Here is a 23,310-nt window from a genome sequence, read left to right as displayed (position 1 = left end):
GCTCTATGCCCCTTTCGCCCACAGCGATAACAGCCTGGGTCTTGTTGTGTCCCTCGGGCCGGCTGCTCTGTCAACGCTTTGCTTGGCTCTCTGGGGGGTGGGTGGGTGGCCCCTGTTTCCTGGGCTCGCCCAAGAGGTGGTCCCCTCTGTCATACGGTCAGGGACCGGTCTCTCTGAGATTCTCGGTCTCTCCGGGACTCCCTCTCTTTGTGGGGCTCACTTTCAAACATGGCCCGGCTGTTTGTGAAGTCATCTGCCAGTTTCCCGGCATTGTGTGAGTCCCCAGGCCTCCAGTCCACCAGCCGCACCCTCAGGTCAGGTGCGCACATCTCGTAGAATCGCTCCAGGACCGCCAGCTCGATCAGGTCCTCTACGGACTGGGCTCCCATTCCGTACACCCACTTCCGGGAGTATTGCCTCAGGCGGGCGGTCGTATCTACATGGGTTTCCTCTGTCCTCTTCTGCGCCTCCTGGAACTTCTTCTTGTACATCTCCGGAGTCAGCCCGAACTCATGCAGCAGGGCCTGTTTGACCCGTTCATAGTCCCCAGGCTGCAGCCCCTCCAGCTGGCTGAGCACCGCTGTGGCTTTCTGGCCCAGCAAGGGGGTGAGGTGTTGGAGCCATTCGGCTGGGCTAACCTCGTGCAGCTCACAGGCTCGCTCAAAGGCGGTGAGGAACTCATCCATGTCCCCGGGTCCTGACACTGGGCCAGCACACGCGCCTCCAAGTGACTGGCCACCCCGAGCTGTCTGGCCCTCTCCCCGCTTACCGCAGCTGGGGCCTCTTGGCGTCTCGCCTCTGCCATGGCTCGCTCATGCTCCCGCTCTCGCTCTCTCATGCTCCCGCTCTCTCTCTCTTTCCTCCCGCTGTCTCTCTTGTAGCTGGCGCTCGTGCTCACTCTCTCTTTCCTGTTCCTGGCACTCGTGTTCACGCTCTCTGTCGCGTTCCTGGGCTTTCAGTTCCTTTAATGTCACCTCGAGCTCCAGCCGTCGCAGCTCTGCGGTGGGGGACTCTGCCCGCGATGGACCACCGCTAGCTGAGCGCGACCTGATGGCACCGTGTGTGTCTGACGGTGTCGAGCCCCTGCTGCTGTCGGAGAATCCGAAACGCTTCCCGACGGTGACCGGCCACTTCCTGCCGGGACAGGCTCTACCCCCCCGGATCGGTCATTCTCTTCCAGCTGGTTAATCAGCTGGGCCTTGGTCGCCTTCCCCACGGTCAGGCCCCTCTCTCTGCACAGCCCCGCTAGCTCTGCCTTCAGGAGTCGGGTATAATCCATCTCCCCACCGTCTCCCGCGGTATCCACTCACCAGCAGCAACTGCAGGAATGGCTCTGTTCCCCCTCTGGCTCTTGTGAGGCTCCTTCCTTCTCTTGCGCTCGGTCAGCCGCTGCTGGGAGCTCATCTGTGGGTGCCGTGCATCCCACTCCTGACACCAGTGTGATGGGGTGTGATGGGGTTCTGCGGTCCCCCAAGCTTTGCACCCTGTCCGCAGGCAGGAGAGTCTCTCACTCAGCAGGAAAACAGCAGGTTTATTAGCCGACAGGACACAGCATCGTACAGAGGAGTCAGTGCAGCAGGCAGAGACAGCCAGTCCAATCCATGTTGGGGAGAGGAGGCCCCGAGGGGCCCCCAGAGCTGGGGCCTTGTCCCCTCCTTTGTCTCTCTCTCCCTCTGCCCAGACTAACTGCTTCCCAACTCCCAGTTCCAATTCAAACCCCTCAGGCTCCACCTCCTCCTTTGTCTGCAGTACAAAGGTGTTACCTGGTCATCAGGGTTACCCTCAGCAGGAGCCCCACACCCTCTGTGAGCCACTCACATACACACAGGTATCCCCCACTCCATCACATGGGGTTCAGGGGTCCCCCTGCACTGCACCCCGTCTGCTGGCAGGATTGACTCTCACTCAGCAGGTACAACAGAAGGTTTATTAGGCAACAGATACCCAGTTTCTCCCAGAAGCGACAGCACAGCAGCCCAAGACAGTCCTTCCAACCCGTCCTGGGGAGAAGACCCCGAGGGGTGCCCCTCTGGGGTGTAGCTTCCCCCTCCTCTCGCTGGCTGCCTTCCAGCTCTCCCTTTTCCTCGCCTCTAACTGCCACCCCCGATTCAAAACTCAGCTCAGCTCCTCCCTGCTCTTTGTTCAGGCAGAGGTGTCACCTGCCAGTTGTAGCCCCAGGGTCATCCTTAGCCACTGGGAGCTGCTGCTTGTCTCAGACATCCAGCCTGACTCACACATGCCCTCCCTCCACTCCATCACACTGGGGCCCACAGGGCAGCAGTCAGGTGAACAGGTCTCTGTGGGAGCAAGTTAAGGTGAAGCAATCAGGGGTTTATGAGGTAGCGTTAAGGTGATGCAGTGTCTGGGCAGTGTAGCCCCAGGCTCGCCACAGGAGCTGCTTCATGACTCCCATCACATTGAGGAGGCGTGGGAGGGGCTGCTCAACACGACCTTGAAGCTCAGTGTCCTGGTTCTGAGCAACAAGCGCCAGGAAGAGGATCACATTGTGCCGGGAGCCTGGATTGACCTGCCATGTGTCACTGCAGCACCAGAGAGCCCCGGTGTCCGGGTTCCCAGCCCCAGCCCCACTCCCACTCCCAGCCCACCGTTCCTGAGTCCCCCCCCTCCCCCCAACAGGAAGCCGGAGTCCCTGGCCCTCTCCCCCAACTGGCTGGTCCATGTGCCAGCCTTCCTGCCCCACTGGCTGTGCCAGCTGACCATACACCACAACGCAAGCGAGCTCATCCCTGGCTATGGCTTCGCCCACCTGCACCCGGGCCTGGAGTTCCTGCACCTGCCCCACAGCCACCTGCGGGCAGAGGGCATGCATGCCACCTCCTTCTCCGGGCTGGGCTGCTCGCTGGCCAAGCTGCTCCTGGACCACAACCTGCTGCTGGCGGTGCCTTGGCCTCAGCCACAACCACATCAGGTAGACCCTGCTATTGGATGGGAGGGACCCTGATGTCCGGGATCTGTCACCCCCCTGACTTGTAAGCACCAGCCCCCACTGCACCCCCAGCCGGAGGGACCCTCGCATCCAGGCTCCCCCAGCCCACCATAAGCACAGCCCCCACTGTGCCCCCAGTTGGGAGGGTGTGATGGGGTTCTGGGGTCCCCCAAGCTCTGCACCCTGTCCGCAGGCAGGAGAGTCTCTCACTCAGCAGGAAAACAGCGGGTTTATTAGCCGACAGGACACAGCATCGTACAGAGGAGTCAGTACAGCAGGCAGAGACAGCCAGTCCAATCCATGTTGGGGAGAGGAAGCCCCATGGGGCCCCAGAGCTGGGGCCTGGCCCCCTCCTTTGTCTCTCTCTCCCAGCCCAGACTAACTGCTTCCAACTCCCAGTTCCAATTCAAACCCCTCAGGCTCCACCTCCTCCTTTGTCTGCAGTACAAAGGTGTTACCTGGTCATCAGGGTTACCCTCAGCAGGAGCCCCTCCCCACCCTCTGTGAGCCACTCACACACACAGGTATCCCCCACTCCATCACATCTCTCCCCCCTTCCAGACCGAACTGAGCGGGGTCACTCAGCCAGTGACCTGGGGAAGTTCGGGGCCCTCCCCTCGTGATCGGGCATCAGCTGTACCCTCAGTGCTCCCCTTGATGTGCACCACCTCCATGTCATAATCCTGCTGGGGGAGGCTCCAACTCAGGAGCTTGGTATTGGCCCTTTTCATGTGATGCAGCCGGACAAGTCCCTTTAGTTCCCTCAGGCTGGTCGGTCTCCCTGCTTCAGCCCCGGTCCGTCAGCCACGTTCTCAAGTCGGGCAGGCAGAGCCCATACAGATGCTGCAGCACCAACAAATCAAATAGTTCTTTTCTGGTCTGGGCCCTGCCCTGTCTGACCACCAGCCCATACAGCTGCTCTGGCCAATGTCTGGAATTCAGTTACAGTCCAGTAAAAGAAGGTACAAATGCTTCCACCCTTGGCATTTAGCCAGACCACCACAATGGCTGTGTGCCTCAGTTTCCCCTTCCATGCCACACAATAGGTTTGGAATGTTCCTCCTCATGTGAGAGGTTGCAAGACTAGTTACAGGGAACAATGGTGACATTTCAGAGTTACAGACTCCTTCAACATACAATTCATGCTTCTACATCAATGTCATCATGTCACATGGCTCTTTTCAAACATTCAGTGCATGGTACAATTCTACAGCTTTTGGTAGCAGCACCCCTCGGCTACAGCAGTCAGCGTGAGTAACAGAACAAACCCATTGCAACTGCACATTTACGTTGCTCTTTGGTAGACCACAACCTTTGTGCAACATCCTCGAGAATCTGGTATTTTGGGGATAAATGGCTGAGGCCTTTCTTAGCACCATCAAGTTCTAATCTTCTCTCTTGCCCCCTGGGGTGGAAATTTGATCTCTCTGGCTGTACCCTCCCTTCTAACAAGCGCTGGGCCATTGATGATCTCAGGGAGATGGCCCCCTCCCAGCCAGCCTGGAAATTTGCAAACCAAACTGCTTTCTAAGAGTTGTTTTGTGAGTTCCAGACGCAGAATCCACATGAAGGAATCCCTGTTTATCCCTTACTGGCCCACCAGGCCCACAGCTCCTTCGTCCTTTTACCTCCAACTACTGCCTCCCCATGGAATCAGAAGTGGAGTCCAGTGTGAGAATATAAGTGTTTCCACCATCTGGAGATGGGGAATTGCTGAACCTCTCCTGCATCCTACAGAGATTGACTGTGCAGCTGTTTTACTTGGTTCTCACAGGGCTGCTCACATTCCCTGATAGTTTTTACTTTACTTGCACCAGCTTCCAATTCCTGAGAAACTTTTACACTGCCTGCTTTGGACCCTTGCAGAGCACAGCCAGTGGTTTCACACTCAGGCAGGTCCTGGCCATCAGGGGCTGAAACAAACTTCTCCCCAGGCAAAGGGCTGCTCTGGCTCTTACAGACAAGCACCTTTCCTGTTCACTCTCCTTCACCTCACTCCCATTTTCTGCAGTCCCCACAGACGGGTCAGGAAAAGTTTCAGGGAAATTCTCTTCCTTAAGAGCTTCCCCAAACAATAACTCACCCCTGTCTGCCTCCACGGGGGCACTGCTCCCTTGAGCCACAACCAGCTCCTGGGGTTCACCTACACCCAGGATCACTTCTGGCCCATTAGGCAGATTCCCACGTAATCCCCCTCCAGGCAGACAGCCAGTACCACCGGACAGAAGGTTAGGATCCCTTTCCTCCCCTCTGCTACCAGCCTCTTTATCTTCATCAGGCAGCGTAACTCCATTGCCCATCTGTTCTTCCTGTGCCCTGGCTGGAGGATGACTCTGGTAGGACAGAGTCCTCTCATCCCCTCCCAGTAACACCTCAGCATCAGGCAAAGAACAAGTACCAGAATCGTCTGGTCTCTGGGATTCCCTGATGATACTAACTGGATCAGACCGAGTTAAAGCATCATCCCCCCTGAGAGACACAGAGGCAGGCCCACTTCCCATCTGGGCTTCAGCTGCCCTCAGATCCAGCTCTGGGATCTTGGCTCCATCTTGAGCCCCCACAGGCTCAGGCAAAGGATTCACTTCCCCAGAAGCAGAAGCACTTTTCTTGCACCAAGGACCAGTGTCCTTAGCAGGGATACCACTGCCCCATTCCGGAGCCATTCCCTCTGCTCCAGCCCCCATGGCTGGATTCAGAGACACACCTGGAATGCTCTTTTCTGGTGGATCCTTCTCCAGCCACCCCAGGCTGGTGAATCTTCCTCAGACAATGGGCTAGTTTCATCATTGGCACCTTTTCCAAACGCAGGCTCTGCTCTCTCCCCAGGCTGCTGCTGTTGTTTAACACAGACAGACAATGGGAGACACTTTCTCCTTTGTCCCAGCCCCCCCGCTGGTCTCCACACACACACAGAAGGTGAAGCAGCTTCTCTTACAGACAACTTGCCATTCCCAGTGGATCAGCTGCTTTCCTGCACAGACACACAGGCACCTTCCTCGGCCCAGGCCTGGAAAACTCTTCGCAGGGCTGTCTTGGCCACTAGTAGATGAAGGGTTAGAATCGCTCCTTCCCTCCTTGAGCTGCGGCAGGCCACTCGGTTCAGAGCTCCAGGCAGTCCAGGGTTCCCTGCCCTGATCCGGGCTCACCTCTGCAGGATTCTCCCCAGCCCTCAGCTCTGCCACTGCACATCCATGCTGCCTTGTCCAGCTCCTTTAATCTCGATTCGGTTTCCAGGTGCTCCCACTTCACAGCGGAGTTGCTCAGCGTGGTTGCAGGCTCTCAGGCTGATGCCCTCTGCACCCCACGCTTCCTGGAAGAATCCCTTCAGTGTGCCAGGCTCCTTGCGGGTCACAAGCTCCCCAGGGTTAGGCCGTAGGCCCCTCTGCCCTCTGGGACCGACTCCAACAGACTCCCAGCGGAACCCCTTCTTCAGTGTGACACCTGCTCTCAAGGGCCATGAGCACCCTGTCTTGGGAAGAACTCATTCAGCGTCAGCCTCCTCAGGGGTCACTTGTTCCTGGGGGTTGGGCTCTCGGCCCCTCCACCTTCTGGGACTGACTCCAACAGATTCCCAGGAGTAACCCCTCCTCGGGTGTGACACCCCCTCTCGAGGACCACAACCGCAGTTGCCTGGGTTCGGCCGCAGGCCCCTCCGCCTTGGGGAACTGCACCTCACTGCCCTTCAGCACACCTGGGTCTCGCAGGCCCCTCTTCTTCTTCCGTGGCCCCGGTCACTTACTGCTGGATGCTCCATCCTCAGGGTGCAGAACATCCCACTTCTGACACCAGTGTGATGGGGTTCTGGGGTCCCCCAAGCTCTGCACCCTGTCCGCAGGCAGGAGAGTCTCTCACTCAGCAGGAAAACAGCGGGTTTATTAGCCGACAGGACACAGCATCATACAGAGGAGTCAGTACAGCAGGCAGAGACAGCCAGTCCAATTCATGTTGGGGAGAGGAGGCCCCGAGGGGCCCCCAGAGCTGGGGCCTTGCCCCCTTCTTTGTCTCTCTCTCCCTCAGCCCAGACTAACTGCTTCCAACTCCCAGTTCCAATTCAAACCCCTCAGGCTCCACCTCCTCCTTTGTCTGCAGTACAAAGGTGTTACCTGGTCGTCAGGGTTACCCTCAGCAGGAGCCCCACACCCTCTGTGAGCCATACACACACACAGGTATTCCCCACTCCATCACAGAGGGATCCCAGTATCTGGGCTCCCCCAGCCCCCCAGAAGCACCAGCCTCCACTGCGCCCCCAGCCAGAGGGACCCGGCATTCAGGCTCCCCTCAGCCCCCATAAGCACCAGCCCCCCCCGTGCCCCCAGTTGGGAGGGACCCCAGCATTGGGAATGGGGAACCGCCCGGCGCAGGGGAGTGGGGAACCTTCCAGCCCGCAGCACCACTGGACGTAGGGGAGTCAGGATCTGGGGTCTGGGGGGGTGCCCCATAAGGCCATGCTCACCAGGTGGCTGAGTGTCTGCTACCAAAAGTGCCGTTGCAAGTCTGTCCATCTGTCTATCCCCCTCACCCCCAACCCCCTCCTGCTGGGGGCTGATTGAGTCCCTGCCCTGTGGGGCCGGGGGCGGGGGCATTGCTGCTGTGACTGGACTTGGCAGTGCCCCAAGAGTGGGGCTGGGCGGTGCTGGGAATCAGTCCCCCAGCTGAGCAGGGGGGGCAGCCACCTACCATGAGCTGGGGGCTCCCACAGCCAGCCTGGAACCAACCCCCCGGCTCCCTTCAATGCCCGGGCCTGCAGCCAGGGGCCACTAGCCACAGACGGGCACCCAGCGGGGTCAGCCTGAAGAGATGGGCGCAGGTCCAGCACAAGGGTTCAAACTACTGCTGTGACTGGTCAATAGCCTACCTGTCCTGGGCCAGCACCAGGCAAGGGGCCCCCAGAGAACCAGCCCTGCCCCACCCCAGAGGTGGCTGCATCCTGGTGCCAGGCAAAGCCCTGGCTGGTGAGGCAACTCAGCACCCTGGGCGTGGAGCCTGCCTTGGTGAGGCTGCAGGCTGGGGTTAGATAAACCAGGCGCTGGCCCCAGGCCAGCTCCACAGCTGCCCTGACCGGATGCGCCGGAGCCAAGCAGAGGCCGGCTGGGGTTTCGCTGGCTCCATGGGGGAGAAGGGAATGGAGAGAGCTGACCCCCAGCTGCCCTACTCTGCCGGTCGCTAGGGGCTAGGGGCCCATGGCCAAAGCAGAGGGTGTGTGGGTCTTCCTCCAGCCTGCCAGCGCTGGCCCCACTGCACTGTGTGCCCCAGGGACCTCCCCCACCTCTGAAAGCCCCTACCACCCTCCAGACCCCCTACCCCCGAGTGCCAGCCCCCGAGGTTCCACAAAACAGAGCCCCTGAGCCCACCATTCCTGCCAGATCCCCTAAGAACCCCCAGAATCGCCATGTTCCCTGTGCGGGAAGGGGGATGGGGAGCGGGGTGGGTGGAAAGGGGTACAGAGGGGTTGGAAGGGGGCATGGGGGGCGTGGAAGGGGGCACAAGGTGGGAGGAAGGGGGTACAGGGGTGGGAGGAAGGGGGCACAGGGTGAGTGGAAGGGGGCACAGGGGTGGGTGGAAGGGGGCACAGGGTGGGAGGAAGGGGGCACAATGTGGGTGGAAGGGGGCACAGGGTGGGAGGAAGGGGGCACAATGTGGGAGGAAGGGGGCACAGGGGTGGGAGGAAAGGGGGACAGGGGTGGGAGGAAGGGGGCACAGGGGTGAGTGGAAGGGGGCACAGGGGTGGGAGGAAGGGGGCACAGGGGCGGGAGGAAGGGGGCACAGGGGTGAGTGGAAGGGGGCACAGGGGTGGAAGGAAGGGGGCACAGGGGTGGGAGGAAGGGGGCACAGGGGTGAGAGGAAAGGGGCACAGGGGTGAGTGGAAGGGGGCACAGGGGTGAGTGGAAGGGGGCACAGGGTGGGAGGAAAGGGGCACAGGGTGGGAGGAAAGGGGCACAGGGGTGGGAGGAAGGGGGCACAGGGTGGGAGGAAGGGGGCACAGGGGCGGGAGGAAGGGGGCACAATGTGGGTGGAAGGGGGCACAGGGTGGGAGGAAGGGGGCACAATGTGGGTGGAAGGGGGCACAGGGGCGGGAGGAAGGGGGCACAATGTGGGAGGAAGGGGGCACAGGGGCGGGAGGAAGGGGGCACAGGGGCGGGAGGAAGGGGGCACAATGTGGGTGGAAGGGGGCACAGGGTGGGAGGAAGGGGGCACAATGTGGGTGGAAGGGGGCACAGGGGCGGGAGGAAGGGGGCACAGGGGCGGGAGGAAGGGGGCACAATGTGGGAGGAAGGGGGCACAGGGGCGGGAGGAAGGGGGCACAGGGGCGGGAGGAAGGGGGCACAATGTGGGTGGAAGGGGGCACAGGGGCGGGAGGAAGGGGGCACAGGGCGGGAGGAAGGGGGCACAGGGCGGGAGGAAGGGGGCACAGGGGCGGGTGGAAAGGGGGCACAGGGTGGGAGGAAGGGGGCACAGGGGCGGGAGGAAAGGGGCACAGGGTGGGTGGAAAGGGGGCACAATGTGGGAGGAAGGGGGCACAATGTGGGAGGAAGGGGGCACAGGGTGGGTGGAAAGGGGGCACAATGTGGGAGGAAGGGGGCACAGGGGCGGGAGGAAGGGGGCACAATGTGGGTGGAAGGGGGGCACAGGGCGGGAGGAAGGGGGCACAGGGGCGGGAGGAAGGGGGCACAGGGCGGGAGGAAGGGGGCACAGGGCGGGAGGAAGGCGGGGAGCTGGGAGAGCTGAGGAGAAGGCCCAGAGGAGAGTGACAAGAATGAGAAAAGGTCTACAGAACATGAGCTCTGCGGGAAGACTGGCGTTGTTTAGTTTAGAACAGAAAAGACAGAGGGGACATGACAGTGGTTTCCACATATCTAAAAGAGGGTTACAAGGAGGAGGGAGAAAATTTGTTCTCTGGTCTCTGAGGACAGGACAAGGAGAAATGGGCTTAAACTGCAATAAGGGGGCTTTAGGTTTAGGTTGGACATCAGGAAAATCTTCCCAACTGCTGGGTGGTTAAACGCTGGAAGAAGTCACCTGCGGAGGCTGCGGACGCTTCACTGCTGGAGAGATTTTGGAGCAGGTGGGACAGACACCTCTTGGGGACGGTCTAAATGGTGCTTGGTCCTGCTGGGAGGGCCAGGACTGGACTAGGTCCCTTCCAGTCTAGTGTGCTATGATTTATGTGTGTGTATTTGTGGGGGGTGTGAGTTTGTGTATTCCTGTGGCTGTGTGTGTGTGTGAGTACTTGTGTGGGTTTGTGTATGTGTGTGTGTGTGTGTGTATGTGTGTGTGAGTACTTGTGTGGGTTGTGGACGTGGGTTTGTGTGTGTGTGGGTGTGTGTGGGTGCGCGCATTTGTGGGTTTGTGCGTTTGTGTATTTCTGTGGCTGTGTGTGTGAGTACTTGTGTGGGTTTGTGTGTGTGTGTACTTCTGTGGGTTTGTGGACGTGGGTTTGTGTGTGGATGTGTGTGTGAGTACTTGTGTGGGTTTGTGTGTGGATGTGTGTGTGAGTACTTGTGTGGGTTTGTGGACGTGGGTTTGTGTGTGTGAGTACTTGTGTGGGTTTGTGGATGTGTGTGTGTGGGTGTGTGTGTGTGGGTGTGCGCATTTGTGGGGTTGTGCGTTTGTGTATTCCTGTGGCTGTGCGTGTGAGTACTTGTGTGGGTTTGTGGACGTGGGTTTGTGTGTGTGTGGGTGCGCGTATTTGTGGGTTTGTGCGTTTGTGTATTTCTGTGGCTGTCTGTGTGAGTACTTGTGTGGGTTTGTGTGTGGATGTGTGTGTGAGTACTTGTGTGGGTTTGTGGACGTGGGTTTGTGTGTGTGGGTGTGCGCATTTGTGGGGTTGTGCGTTTGTGTATTCCTGTGGCTGTGCGTGTGAGTACTTGTGTGGGTTTGTGGACGTGGGTTTGTGTGTGTGTGGGTGCGCGTATTTGTGGGGTTGTGCGTTTGTGTATTCCTGTGGCTGTGCGTGTGAGTACTTGTGTGGGTTTGTGTGTGCATGTGTGTGAGTGGGAGTTTGTGTGTTTCTGTTCCTGTGTATTACACCTAACTGGTGCTTGGCCCTGCTGGGAGGGCCGGGACTGGCCTTGATGACGTCTCCCAGTGCCCCCAGTTGTGCAGTGGGGGGGTCTGTGGAGGCGGGGTCTGACGGGGGTGGGGCTGGGAGGTGACTGCAGGGCGTTGCCCCCCCTCAGCAAGGGGCTGATGTGATGGCGAAGGCGCGTCCCCACCGGCTGTGCAAGCACCAGGCAGGCTCAGTGCCACTCGCTGCCGGGGGGGTGCTGGGGGGCGGCCCCCGAGGGACGGTCTCTCCTTCCCCCTCAATCAGACCCGTGGGCCAGGCCCCAGGCAGAGGGAAGGGCAGCTCTGCCCCGCACCTCCAGCCCAGCACTGGGGGGCACAGAGCCCTGGGGCAGGCTGGGCGCTGCGCGGGGGCACAGTTAGCAGCAGGGACACCCTGGATAACCAAGCCCTGCCCCAGGCCTGAGGGGCCGCATCCTGCGCCAGCCAAGAGGCCCCCAATAACCAGCCCCTTCCCCACCCAGAGGTGGATGCATCTCTGTCCCTGGGGCTGTCAGGGAGGAAGGGTCCAGGTGCCAGTCCTGGGGGGTGCAGTTACACTGGCACAGAGCCAGCGCTGGGAGACACTGCTGGTGTCTGGGCAGTGGGGCAGCTCACTGAGCCCCTGGTGCCCATGCGACACCGTGGAGGTAGAAATTGTGTCCCAGACCAGCTCTGACCACCAGCTCCCACTGCGCTCCCAGTGCCTGAGAGAACCCAGGAGTCCTGGCCCCCAGCCCCCAGCCCCCAGCTCTGACCACCAGCCCCCACTGCCCCCCAGCGCCTGAGAGAACCCAGGAGTCCAGGCCCCCAGCTCTGACCACCAGCCCCCACTGCGCTCCTAGTGCCTGAGAGAACCCAGGAGTTCTGGCCCCCCAGCCCCCAGCTCTGACCACCAGCCCCCACTGCGCTCCTAGTGCCTGAGAGAACCCAGGAGTCCTGGCCCCGCAGCCCCCAGCTCTGACCACCAGCCCCCACTGCGCTCCCAGTGCCCGAGAGAACCCAGGAGTCCTGGCCCCCAGCTCTGACCACCAGCCCCCACTGCGCTCCTAGTGCCTGAGAGAACCCAGGAGTCCTGGCCCCCCAGCCCCCAGCTCTGACCACCAGCCCCCACTGCGCTCCCAGTGCCGGAGAGAACCCAGGAGTCCTGGCCCCCAGCTCTGACCACCAGCCCCCACTGCGCTCCCAGTGCCTGAGAGAACCCAGGAGTCCAGGCCCCCAGCTCTGACCACCAGCTCCCACTGCCCCCCAGCGCCTGAGAGAACCCAGGAGTCCTGGCCCCCAGCCCCCAGCCCCCAGCTCTGACCACCAGCCCCCACTGCCCCCCAGCGCCTGAGAGAACCCAGGAGTCCAGGCCCCCAGCTCTGACCACCAGCCCCCACTGCGCTCCTAGTGCCTGAGAGAACCCAGGAGTTCTGGCCCCCCAGCCCCCAGCTCTGACCACCAGCCCCCACTGCGCTCCTAGTGCCTGAGAGAACCCAGGAGTCCTGGCCCCGCAGCCCCCAGCTCTGACCACCAGCCCCCACTGCGCTCCCAGTGCCCGAGAGAACCCAGGAGTCCTGGCCCCCAGCTCTGACCACCAGCCCCCACTGCGCTCCTAGTGCCTGAGAGAACCCAGGAGTCCTGGCCCCCCAGCCCCCAGCTCTGACCACCAGCCCCCACTGCGCTCCCAGTGCCGGAGAGAACCCAGGAGTCCTGGCCCCCAGCTCTGACCACCAGCCCCCACTGCGCTCCCAGTGCCTGAGAGAACCCAGGAGTCCAGGCCCCCAGCTCTGACCACCAGCCCCCACTGCGCTCCCAGTGACTGAGAGAACCCAGGAGTCCTGGCCCCCCAGCCCCCAGCTCTGACCACCAGCCCCCACTGCGCTCCCAGTGCCTGAGAGAACCCAGGAGTCCTGGCCCCCCAGCCCCCAGCTCTGACCACCAGCCCCCACTGCGCTCCCAGTGCCGGAGAGAACCCAGGAGTCCAGGCCCCCAGCTCTGACCACCAGCCCCCACTGCCCCCCAGCGCCTGAGAGAACCCAGGAGTCCTGGCCCCCAGCCCCCAGCTCTGACCACCAGCTCCCACTGCGCTCCCAGTGCTGGAGAGAACCCAGGAGTCCTGGCCCCCAGCCCCCAGCTCTGACCACCAGCCCCCACTGCGCTCCCAGTGCCTGAGAGAACCCAGGAGTCCTGGCCCCCAGCTCTGACCACCAGCCCCCACTGCGCTCCCAGTGCCCGAGAGAACCCAGGAGTCCTGGCCCCCAGCTCTGACCACCAGCCCCCACTGCGCTCCTAGTGCCTGAGAGAACCCAGGAGTCCTGGCCCCGCAGCCCCCAGCTCTGACCACCAGCCCCCACTGCGCTCCCAGTGCCCGAGAGAACCCAGGAGTCCTGGCCCCCAGCTCTGACCACCAGCCCCCACTGCGCTCCTAGTGCCTGAGAGAACCCAGGAGTCCTGGCCCCCCAGCCCCCAGCTCTGACCACCAGCCCCCACTGCGCTCCCAGTGACTGAGAGAACCCAGGAGTCCTGGCCCCCAGCTCTGACCACCAGCCCCCACTGCGCTCCCAGTGCCTGAGAGAACCCAGGAGTCCAGGCCCCCAGCTCTGACCACCAGCTCCCACTGCCCCCCAGCGCCTGAGAGAACCCAGGAGTCCTGGCCCCCAGCCCCCAGCTCTGACCACCAGCCCCCACTGCGCTCCCAGTGACTGAGAGAACCCAGGAGTCCTGGCCCTCAGCCCCCAGCTCTGACCACCAGCCCCCACTGCGCTCCCAGTGACTGAGAGAACCCAGGAGTCCTGGCCCCCCAGCCCCCAGCTCTGACCACCAGCCCCCACTGCGCTCCCAGTGCCGGAGAGAACCCAGGAGTCCTGGCCCCCCAGCCCCCAGCTCTGACCACCAGCCCCCACTGCGCTCCCAGTGCCGGAGAGAACCCAGGAGTCCTGGCCCCCAGCCCCCAGCTCTGACCACCAGCCCCCACTGCGCTCCTAGTGCCTGAGAGAACCCAGGAGTCCTGGCCCCCAGCTCTGACCACCAGCCCCCACTGCGCTCCCAGTGCCTGAGAGAACCCAGGAGTCCAGGCCCCCAGCCCCCAGCTCTGACCACCAGCCCCCACTGCGCTCCCAGTGCCCGAGAGAACCCAGGAGTCCTGGCCCCCAGCCCCCAGCTCTGACCACCAGCCCCCACTGCGCTCCCAGTGCCGGAGAGAACCCAGGAGTCCTGGCCCCCAGCCCCCAGCTCTGACCACCAGCCCCCACTGCGCTCCCAGTGCTGGAGAGAACCCAGGAATCCTGGCCCCCAGCCCCCAGCTCTGACCACCAGCTCCCACTGCGCTCCCAGTGCTGGAGAGAACCCAGGAGTCCTGGCCCCCAGCCCTGACCACCAGCCCCCACTGCGCTCCCAGTGACTGAGAGAACCCAGGAGTCCTGGCCCCCAGCCCCCAGCTCTGACCACCAGCCCCCACTGCGCTCCCAGTGCCGGAGAGAACCCAGGAGTCCTGGCCCCCAGCCCCCAGCTCTGACCACCAGCCCCCACTGCGCTCCCAGTGCCCGAGAGAACCCAGGAGTCCTGGCCCCCAGCCCCCAGCTCTGACCACCAGCCCCCACTGCGCTCCCAGTGCCCGAGAGAACCCAGGAGTCCTGGCCCCCAGCCCCTGCTCTAACACACCAGGACAATTATGGCGGCTAAAGGACAGCGGGTGGGGGGCAGCATTTTCCAGCAGTCCATATATCCGCCCTGATTCCATCATCCGTCTGTCCATCCCCCTGTCCCCCCGTCTGTGCACCCCGCTCTCTGTCTGTCCGTCCCCCTGTCCCCCCCCGTCTGTGCATCCCCCCCACACCCGGTCCGTGTGTCCGGCCCCGCACCCCTCCATCCCCCCAGTCCTACCCCCGTGCCCCGCCCCCGACGCCCCCCGGGAGCTCCGCGGCCCCGCTCCTGCCCCTCCTGCTCGGGGCGGGCTCGCTGGCAGGTGGCTGATGGGATCCAGATGTGGGCCTGGCCTGAGTGCGTGCGCGTCCGGTGGCCGCCCCCAGCCAGAGCCACCGCGCCGCCGGCCCTGTCCTGCCCCGCAGCCAGCGTGGGACGGCAGAGCGCTGACACCCCGCCCCGCAGGTAGGGCCCGCGCGGCTGGGGGGCACCTCTCCCTCTGGCGGCTTGGGTCCCCACAGCCGCCCCCCGGACGCCTGGGTCCCGTGGGGGGGGGGTATTCCCTCTCACGCCTTTTCCCAGGACTCCTGGGTCCCGTGGGGGGGTATTCCCTCTCACGCCCTTTCCCAGGACTCCTGGGTCCTGTGGGGGTGGGTATTCCCGCACACGCCCGCTGCCCGGACGCCTGGGTCCCGTGGGGGGGTATTCCCTCTCACGCCCTTTCCCAGGACTCCTGGGTCCCGTGGGGGGGTATTCCCGCACACGCCCGCTGCCCGGACGCCTGGGTCCCGTGGGGGGGTATTCCCTCTCACGCCCTTTCCCAGGACTCCTGGGTCCCGTGGGGGGGTATTCCCGCACACGCCCGCTGCCCGGACGCCTGGGTCCCGTGGGGGGGTATTCCCGCACACGCCCGCTGCCCGGACGCCTGGGTCCCGTGGGGGGGTATTCCTGCACACGCCCGCTGCCCAGACGCCTGGGTCCCGTGGGGGGGTATTGCCGCACACGCCTGCTGCCCGGACGCCTGGGTCCCGTGGGGGGGTGGTATTACCTCACACACCCGCTCCCCAGACGCCTGGGTCCCATGGGGAGGTATTCCCGCACACACCCGCTCCCTGGACTCCTGGGTCCCGTGGTTCCTGCACTTCTGCCCAGGCGCTGCACATTCCCCTCCACACCCGTGGTCTTGGCTGGAGCCCAGGTCTGTCGGATTTTCCTCTGTCCTGGCAATGCGTGGGAGGGATGCCCAGCTGGTGAACAAGCTGTCTTGGGCTGATGCTTCCTGGACCGCACAGGGTGGCTTGTATCCCAGCTCCAGTACTGTACTGTACTTCCACAGTCACTTCCCGGCATCACAGACTCCAGCCCCGCTTCTCCAACCCACCCTCCCTCTCTGCCCTGCCCATGCTCGGGATGAACCCAGGAGTCCTGGCTCGCAGCCCCCTTCTCCAGCCCACCCTCTCTGCCTGTGCTGGGGATGGAACACAGGAGTCCTGGCTCGCAGCCCCCTTCTCCAGCCCACCCTCCCTGCCCGTGCTGGGGATGGAACCCAGGAGTCCTGGCTCCCAGCCCCCCCTCCAACCCACCCTCCCTCGCTGCCCTGCGTGTGCTGGGGATGGAACCCAGGTGTCCTGGCAAGGGATGTGCTCAGGAGGGTTCCCAGGCAGTCTGCATGCTGGTCCCAGCTGCTGCAGACATTCCCAGGACCCCTGGAGACACCCCTCCAGGGCACAAGAGCTGGTGAGGTGGCATCCATGGGGCACACAGCCAAGATGAACCTGCTCTCTGTGCTGGAGCCAGGACGCCTGGGTTCTCCTGGCTGTGGCAGGGGAGGTGCTGGGTGCCAGGACGCCTGGGTCCCCTTATGGAAACAGGCCCTGGCCTGGCCCTCTTGCGTTGGAGCGCCTGTCCCAGCCCCAGCAGCACTGGGTATAGGCCCTGGCTCCCATCCCCCTCCACAGCCTGGCGAGGATGTGGCAGTCAGGCCTGTGGTGGCCAGCCCAGCCCCTGGGCGTGACCCCCTTATTCTGCTCTGGCCACGAGTGCGAACACGCCTCGGCTGCGGGCACAAAGGCTCCACTGTGGTGCTGGGGGGGTGCTGGAGGGGGTGTGCAGGTTTGGCTGGGGACGACAGCCGCCTGGAATTGCTGCTTGCAGCCCTGGAGCAGGAGCGAGCGCTGGCACTGCCTTTGGGGATCAGCTGGATGTGCTGGCCCTGCTCCACTGCAATCTGGAGTGACTCCGGATTGGCACCAAGGGGAGCTGAGCTCAGACTCTGGCCCTGCTCCACTGCAATCTGGAGTGACTCCGGATTGGCACCAAGGGGAGCTGAGCTCAGACTCTGGCCCTGCCCCACTGGTGCTGCACAAGTAGGGGGCCCCAGCTGCCTCCCTCTCCCGCCCATGAGAAGTGATTTAAGTGTCTCCCCCTCCTGGGCACTGAGTCAAAGCCAACAAACGAGCCGCCTGCGGGGAGCCAGGCTGGGGGCGCTGGGCAATGTGGCCTGAGGGGGTTGGTGGGGGACAGGGAGCTGGGAGGCAGCGCTGTGCTACGGGGGAGGTCAGCAGGGGGTGCTGTGCTGTGGCGGTTCTGCAGGGGGCGCTGTAGGGGGCGCTGTGCTGTGGCGGTTCTGCAGGGGGCGCTGTGGGGGGCGCTGTGCTGTAGGGGCTCTGCTCTGGGGGTTCTGCATGGGGTGCTGTGCTGTGGGGGCACGGCAGAGAGCGCTGTAGGGGGGCGCTGTGCTGTAGGGGCTGTGGGGGGCGCTGTGCTGTAGGGGCTGTGGGGGTCACTGTGCTCTGGGAGTTCTGCATGGGGTGCTGTGCTGTGGGGGTACTGCAGAGAGTGCTGCAGGGGGGCGCTGTGCTGTGGGGGTTCTGCAGGGGTCACTGTAGGGGGCGCTGTGTTGTGGGGGTTCTGCAGGGGGTGCTGTGGGTGGGCACTGTGCTGTAGGGGTGCTGTAGAGGGGCACTGCAAGGGGGTGCTGTGCTGTGGGGATTCTGCAGGGGGGCGCTGTGGGGGGCACTGTGCTGTGGGGGGGCACTGCAGGGGGCGCTCTCTGAGCTTTGTCCCAGGGTGACCTACCCGGGGCTGTCCCCCTCCCCTGCAGCCCGTCTGGGGCAGGGAGGTGGAAAAAGCAATGTAATGGGCAAGTGGCATCACACCCAGCTCCCTACCAGTGTTTGCTGCACCCCCACCCGCTCCAGCTGGTTGGCCAGCAGGGAAACTGAGGCACAGAAGGGTGGGGTTGCACCCCATCTTCAGGAGTGAACCCAGGTGTCCTACCTCCAAGCCCACCCCCTTGCTCTACCCACCAGCCACCACACCCCTCCCACAGGCAGGGATAGAACCCAGGAGTCCTGCTTCCCCCCTAGCCCCAGCCCCAGCCCCAGCCCCAGCCTTACTTCCCTTCCAGAGCCAGCTGGGCTCCTGAGAAGGTTCTCGCGCTGGGGCTGCTGCAATGCAGCTGATGATTTGGGGGGATGTCAAGTCTGAGCCCCTCCAGGCAGCTGCCCCCACTCCCCCCACCCTCCATTTGCTGACTCTCCCCTACCTGCCAGGGGGTCTGTGTGGCTGGTTAGAGCAGCCCCAGCCACACCCCTGGGCCCTGGCCAAGTCTCTAATTGCAGCCTGGGCTCAGCCTGTCATTGCAGAGCTTATTTTATCTCTGCCGCCTGGCAGGGTCATGGCCTGGCCCTGGGCCCTGGTTCTCCTCACAGACCCTTTCTGTGCCAGGGCCTGCCTGCCTCAGTGGGTGCAGCCCAGCACCAAGCGAGGGGCCCCAGTCCCACCCCAGCGCCAGCCACAGCTGGGAACTGAACAGGGAGGACCTGGTAGCTTGCCCCACCCCAGAGCCAGCTTCAGCTCAGCAGTAGGGAAGGGGTCCCTGGTAACCAGCCACCTGCCCAGGCACTGGCCAAGTCCCTGGACATCCAGACCCTGTCGCAGCCCACAGGGGCTGCACCTCGGTGCCTGGGGAAGGGGTCCCAAATAACCGGCCCCTGACCCGCTTCTCCCCTCTTGTCCCCAGCCCTACCATGCTGCGCCTGCTGCTGGGGTTGGCTCTCTTGGGCCTGGCCGAGGCACTGCCCTTTGAGCAGAGGGCCTTCTGGGACTTCTCCCTGGATGATGGGCCGGCCCTGCCCGCTGACCAAGAGGAGGCCTCCGGCATTTTCCCCACCTCCGGCGTCCCGGACTTCGAGGATGTCGTCCCGACCTACAGAGGGCTCTGCCCCTTTGGGTGCCATTGCCACCTCCATGTGGTGCAGTGCTCTGACCTGGGTACAGCCACAGCCCCACCTGGGAGAGATCTGGGGCAGGTGGTTAGAGTGGGGGCTGGGAGCCGGACTCCTGGGTTCTCTCCCCAGCGCTGGGAGGGCAGTGGGGGCGGGTGGTCAGAGCAGGGGGCTGGGAGCCGGACTCCTGGGTTCTCTCCCCAGCACTGGGAGGGCAGTGGGGGTGGGTGGTCAGAGCAGGGGGCTGGGAGCCAGGAGTCTTGGGTTCTCTCCCCAGCGCTGGGAGGGCAGTGGGGGCTGGTGGTTAGAGCAGGGGGCTGGGAGCCTGGACTCCTGGGTTCTCTCCCCAGCGCTGGGAGGGCAGTGGGGGCTGGTGGTCAGAGCAGGGGGCTGGGAGCTGGACTCCTGGGTTCTCTCCCTAGCACTGGGAGGGCAGTGGGGGTGGGTGGTCAGAGCAGGGGGCTGGGAGCCTGGACTCCTGGGTTCTCTCCCCAGCACTGGGAGGGCAGTGGGGGCTGGTAGTCAGAGCAGGGGGTTGGGAGCCTGGACTCCTGGGTTCTCTCTGGCTCTGGGAGGGCAGTAGGGGTTAGCGGTTAGAGCAGGGGGCTGGGAGCCAGGACTCCTGGGTTCTCTGCTGGCAGTGGCATCAGTACGACTGTGGGTCTCTCCCCTGCAGGTGTCTCTAAGTCCCAGTTGTGGGGGCTGGGGGTTCCTGGGGTTTCCATCTCACCTGTCTCTCCTGCAGGCCTCAGCATGGTGCCCAAACAAATTGCCCCCGACACCAAGCTGCTGGACCTGCAGAACAACCAGATCAGGGAGCTGCACCAGGATGACTTCAAGGGGCTGCATCACCTCTACGTACGTCCCCTGGCTGATCCCATGTCCCCCCGCTGCTGCCCCCTTGGCCCGAGTGCCGGCCCAGTGCATCCCTGGCTCCTCTGCAGGCGTTCCCCTGCCCTTCGCCCCCAGCACCCTGTGGGGAGCAGCCAGGTCTCTGTAACGGAGCCTCTCCACCCGCAGGCCCTGGTGCTTGTGAACAACAGGATCTCCCAGGTGCACCCAAAGGCGTTCAGCCCCCTGCACCACCTGCAGAAACTCTACATCTCCAGGAACCTGCTGAGCGAGATCCCCCCGGCCCTGCCCCCCACCCTGCAGGAGCTGCGCATCCACGACAACCGCATCCGCAAGGTGCCCCGGGGCATCTTCCGTGGGCTCACCAGCATGAACTGCATTGGTGAGATGCCCCATCTGCCGCACCCCCGAGCCCCTCAACCCATCCGCCCTGCCCTCTGCACCCCTTGTGCCCCGAGTCCCTCATCCTGAGCCCTCTGAGCTGTGCCCCTATGCCCCTCACCCAGTGTCCTGCCTGCCAGCCGCCCCACCCCCATGCCCCCACACAGGCCCCTCACCCTGGCATCCTGCCCAATCCTGACCAACTGTGAAGCGTGCCCCCTGTACGCCATAGTGCTTGCTTGGGGGCATGGCTGAGCTGAGCAGGCTCTCTGTCCCCAGAGATGGGGGGCAACCCCCTGCAGAACAGCGGATTTGAGCCTGGCGCCTTTGATGGCCTGAAGCTGAATTACCTGCGCATCTCAGAGGCCAAGCTGACAGGCATCCCCAAAGGTAACTGCCCCCCGGCCCCCATGTCTGGCTGGGACCCCTCGTCGCTCTGATTGGGGCTGAGATTTGGGGTCAGACCACCCATTTCCCCAAACAGCAAAACCCCCAGCTGCCCCCCATGCCTCTTCTGGGGGGTCCTCTTGAGTCCACTCTGTATGTCACCTGCCCCTGCAGCTGGGGGGACCCCACTGACCCCTCCTGTGTCCCCCAGACCTGCCTGCCACCCTGAATGAACTGCATCTGGATCACAACCAGATCCAGGCCATCGAGCTGGAGGACCTGATCCGCTACGGAAAGCTGGCCAGGTAACATCCCCCGGCCCCCGCAGCCCCCACCAACAGTATCCTCTGCTCCAGCCACTGACAGAGCCCCAGAGCCGACTCCTGCTGCGCCCCAAACATCTGAGATACCTGTCCCGCCGATGCCCCACCCCTGCTCCTGCCACACACCCCACAGATACCTCACCCCAACCCTCCCCTCCTGCCTCCTAGATGCCCCACTGCCTCCACTCCTCCCCCACCCCCAGACACCACCTGTAATACTGGAGGTTTTCCCGGCATGGCGGGAGGGCCAAACCAGGACCCCTGACAGCCCAGACTGGGACCCCTCCACTACAAGGCACCAAACGCCTCACGCTGAGCATGGCTGTGGCCCCATTGGCCAGCCAGACGCCACACCAGCAATTCCCTCACACACTCCAGCTGCCCGTGTGCCACAGCCCGTCCCCACTACCCACTGAGGAGAGGCTTTGGAAACCACTTGCACCAAACCCACATAGGTTTCTCCAGCCGCATCGCAAGGTCAATGCATACCTCAGATCTCACCCACAGAGCACGCTGGGCCAACCCTTTAAAACTTAACATCTAAGGGGTTATGAAGAAAAAGAAGTTAAGAACAGGGTGAGAGTGATATTGTTAAAGTAATCGAATTCCATGCACTGGTCACAAGCGCTTGGTGCAGGCTGCAGCAGATGGAATGAGCTGCTCTCTTACAAGTCTCTGGAGTACCTCCTTTGTTAGGATGGGCCAGCGATGCTTGCGAGCTCAGCTCACACCAGCGATGCTCCTGAAGCGAGGAGCTGGAATGAAGACGAGGATGGAGGAAGCTCAGGGTCCCCTTTATCCCCTTGCCCACATGGAGGGAATTCCATTGTTCATCCTGTGGGAAAGCCCGTCTGAGATGGAGCCTGTCCAGGAGCAGGTCACCTGTCCACGTCCTTTTCGGGCAATGGGCCATTGCCTGTCTCCGGGGTTACATGTCCCCAGCCCAACTCCTCCGCTGTGGCTTGGAGTCTGATAAGGTCCTTCCGCTGCCAAGTGCGGCTGCACCTGGCTAAGGGACATTTCTCAGCAGGTTGCCAGGCCTCCTGTTGTGGTCTCCCAGACACAATAGACACCTCACAGGGCCCCCTTGGCACGGGGGTTGGAGCAAACCTGGCATGGTGGCTGCAACAGTGGTTTGCATGTTCCTCTAAAACTCCAGTAACGTCGCCTCCCTCAAGCCAGCCGCCAGCCCTCCTAGAGCCCTGCCCGGCCCCCACCCATGCGTGCCTCTCTGCGCAGGCTGGGCCTGGGGCACAATGCCATCCGGATGATTGAGAACGGGAGCCTGGCCTCCCTGCCCCTGCTCCGGGAGCTGCACTTGGACCACAACCGCCTGTCGCATGTGCCGCCGGGGCTGCCTGGCCTCCGCCTCCTGCAGGTGAGCCCGGCTGAGCCAGGCCTGCTGTCTGGGCCAGGGAAGGGGCGAGCACACCCTAACCCCTCTCACCTCCTGCTCAGTCCCCGCTCTCCCCCAGGGGGCACGGGGCTGGGGGATCCGAGGGGGGGATTTGGGGGGCAGTCAGGGGGCTGTGATGAGGTTTGGGGGCTTATGGCTTTGGGGGCTACGAGGGGGTGGGGAGTCTGGGGGTGCTGGGGCCTGGATGCTGGCTGACTCCTCCCCTCCCCACAGGTGGTGTACCTGCACGCCAATAACATCACGCAGGTGGGGGTGAATGACTTCTGCCCCATGGGGTTTGGAGTGAAGCGCGCCTACTACAATGGGATCAGTCTCTTCGGGAACCCTGTCCCCTACTGGGAGGTGCAGCCGGCCACCTTCCGCTGCGTCACCGACCGCCTGGCCCTCCAGTTCGGCAACTACAAGAAATAAGGGGGCCGGGGCAGGGGTGGGGGTGGGGTGGGGGGGAGTAGAGGGTCTGGGAGTGCAGGTAGTGAGGAAACCAGAGGCCTGTTGGGTCCCACAGTGTGGCCCCACTACCTGCCACGCTGGGTGGGGGGCTCCAAGCCATGGGGGCAGCTCCTCCCAGGGCTCCTCAGTTCTGCATTGTCCCCATTGGCATCAACTTGCTGACCCCCAGAGTGCCAGGGGCAAGGGGGGATCCCCTCCAAGTAGCTTCAAAGCACAGCTCCCCAGCATGGCAGGATCAGGGCCGCTGGGGTCTTGGAAAGGCCACCAGTCCAGCGCCAAGTCACAAAAGTGGGGGGTGGGGCGGGGGAGGGGAGGGTTTGCCCACAGACAGGTTAGCATTTTGCAGCTTGGGGCTGAGCACTCCCAAGAAGCCCAACGTCTCGCCAGGCCAGCTGGGAAACCGGAGAGCCCCACTCTGCAAGCTGGCCGCCACCGGCAGGAGAATTTCTCAGACTGGCCAGGACTTTGGCTTCCCATGGCTGAGAACACAGGTGGGGGCTTGAAAAGAGGCAAATCCACTGTGCCCTAAGAGTGTCGTGGAAGAACCTGGGGAAAGCTTGGGCGAATGAGCCGGCCACACTTGCATGAATATCATAGGAGGAGATGGAACAAAGGAGGAAATCAGGAAGAAAATTTGCAAAACTGGAAAGAAAA

The 23,310-nt window shown here is 63.2% G+C and overlaps 1 protein-coding gene across 1 annotated transcript; it reads left to right on the top strand.

The window, feature by feature from the left end:
- Nucleotides 1-14,976: 14,976 nt before the first annotated feature.
- BGN (biglycan) lies at nt 14,977-22,617 on the top strand. The gene is made up of 8 exons (XM_075016321.1): nt 14,977-15,082; nt 18,642-18,892; nt 19,592-19,704; nt 19,867-20,080; nt 20,359-20,469; nt 20,678-20,771; nt 22,029-22,167; nt 22,420-22,617. The coding sequence occupies exons 2-8, from the start codon at nt 18,649-18,651 to the stop codon at nt 22,615-22,617; spliced, it is 1,113 nt and encodes a 370-aa protein (XP_074872422.1). The 5' UTR covers nt 14,977-15,082; nt 18,642-18,648.
- Nucleotides 22,618-23,310: the final 693 nt, after the last annotated feature.

This window comes from Carettochelys insculpta, chromosome 22 (assembly GCF_033958435.1).
Source record: "Carettochelys insculpta isolate YL-2023 chromosome 22, ASM3395843v1, whole genome shotgun sequence".
NCBI classification, from domain to species: Eukaryota; Metazoa; Chordata; order Testudines; family Carettochelyidae; genus Carettochelys; species Carettochelys insculpta.
This window is presented reverse-complemented; position numbering and strand designations above follow the sequence as displayed.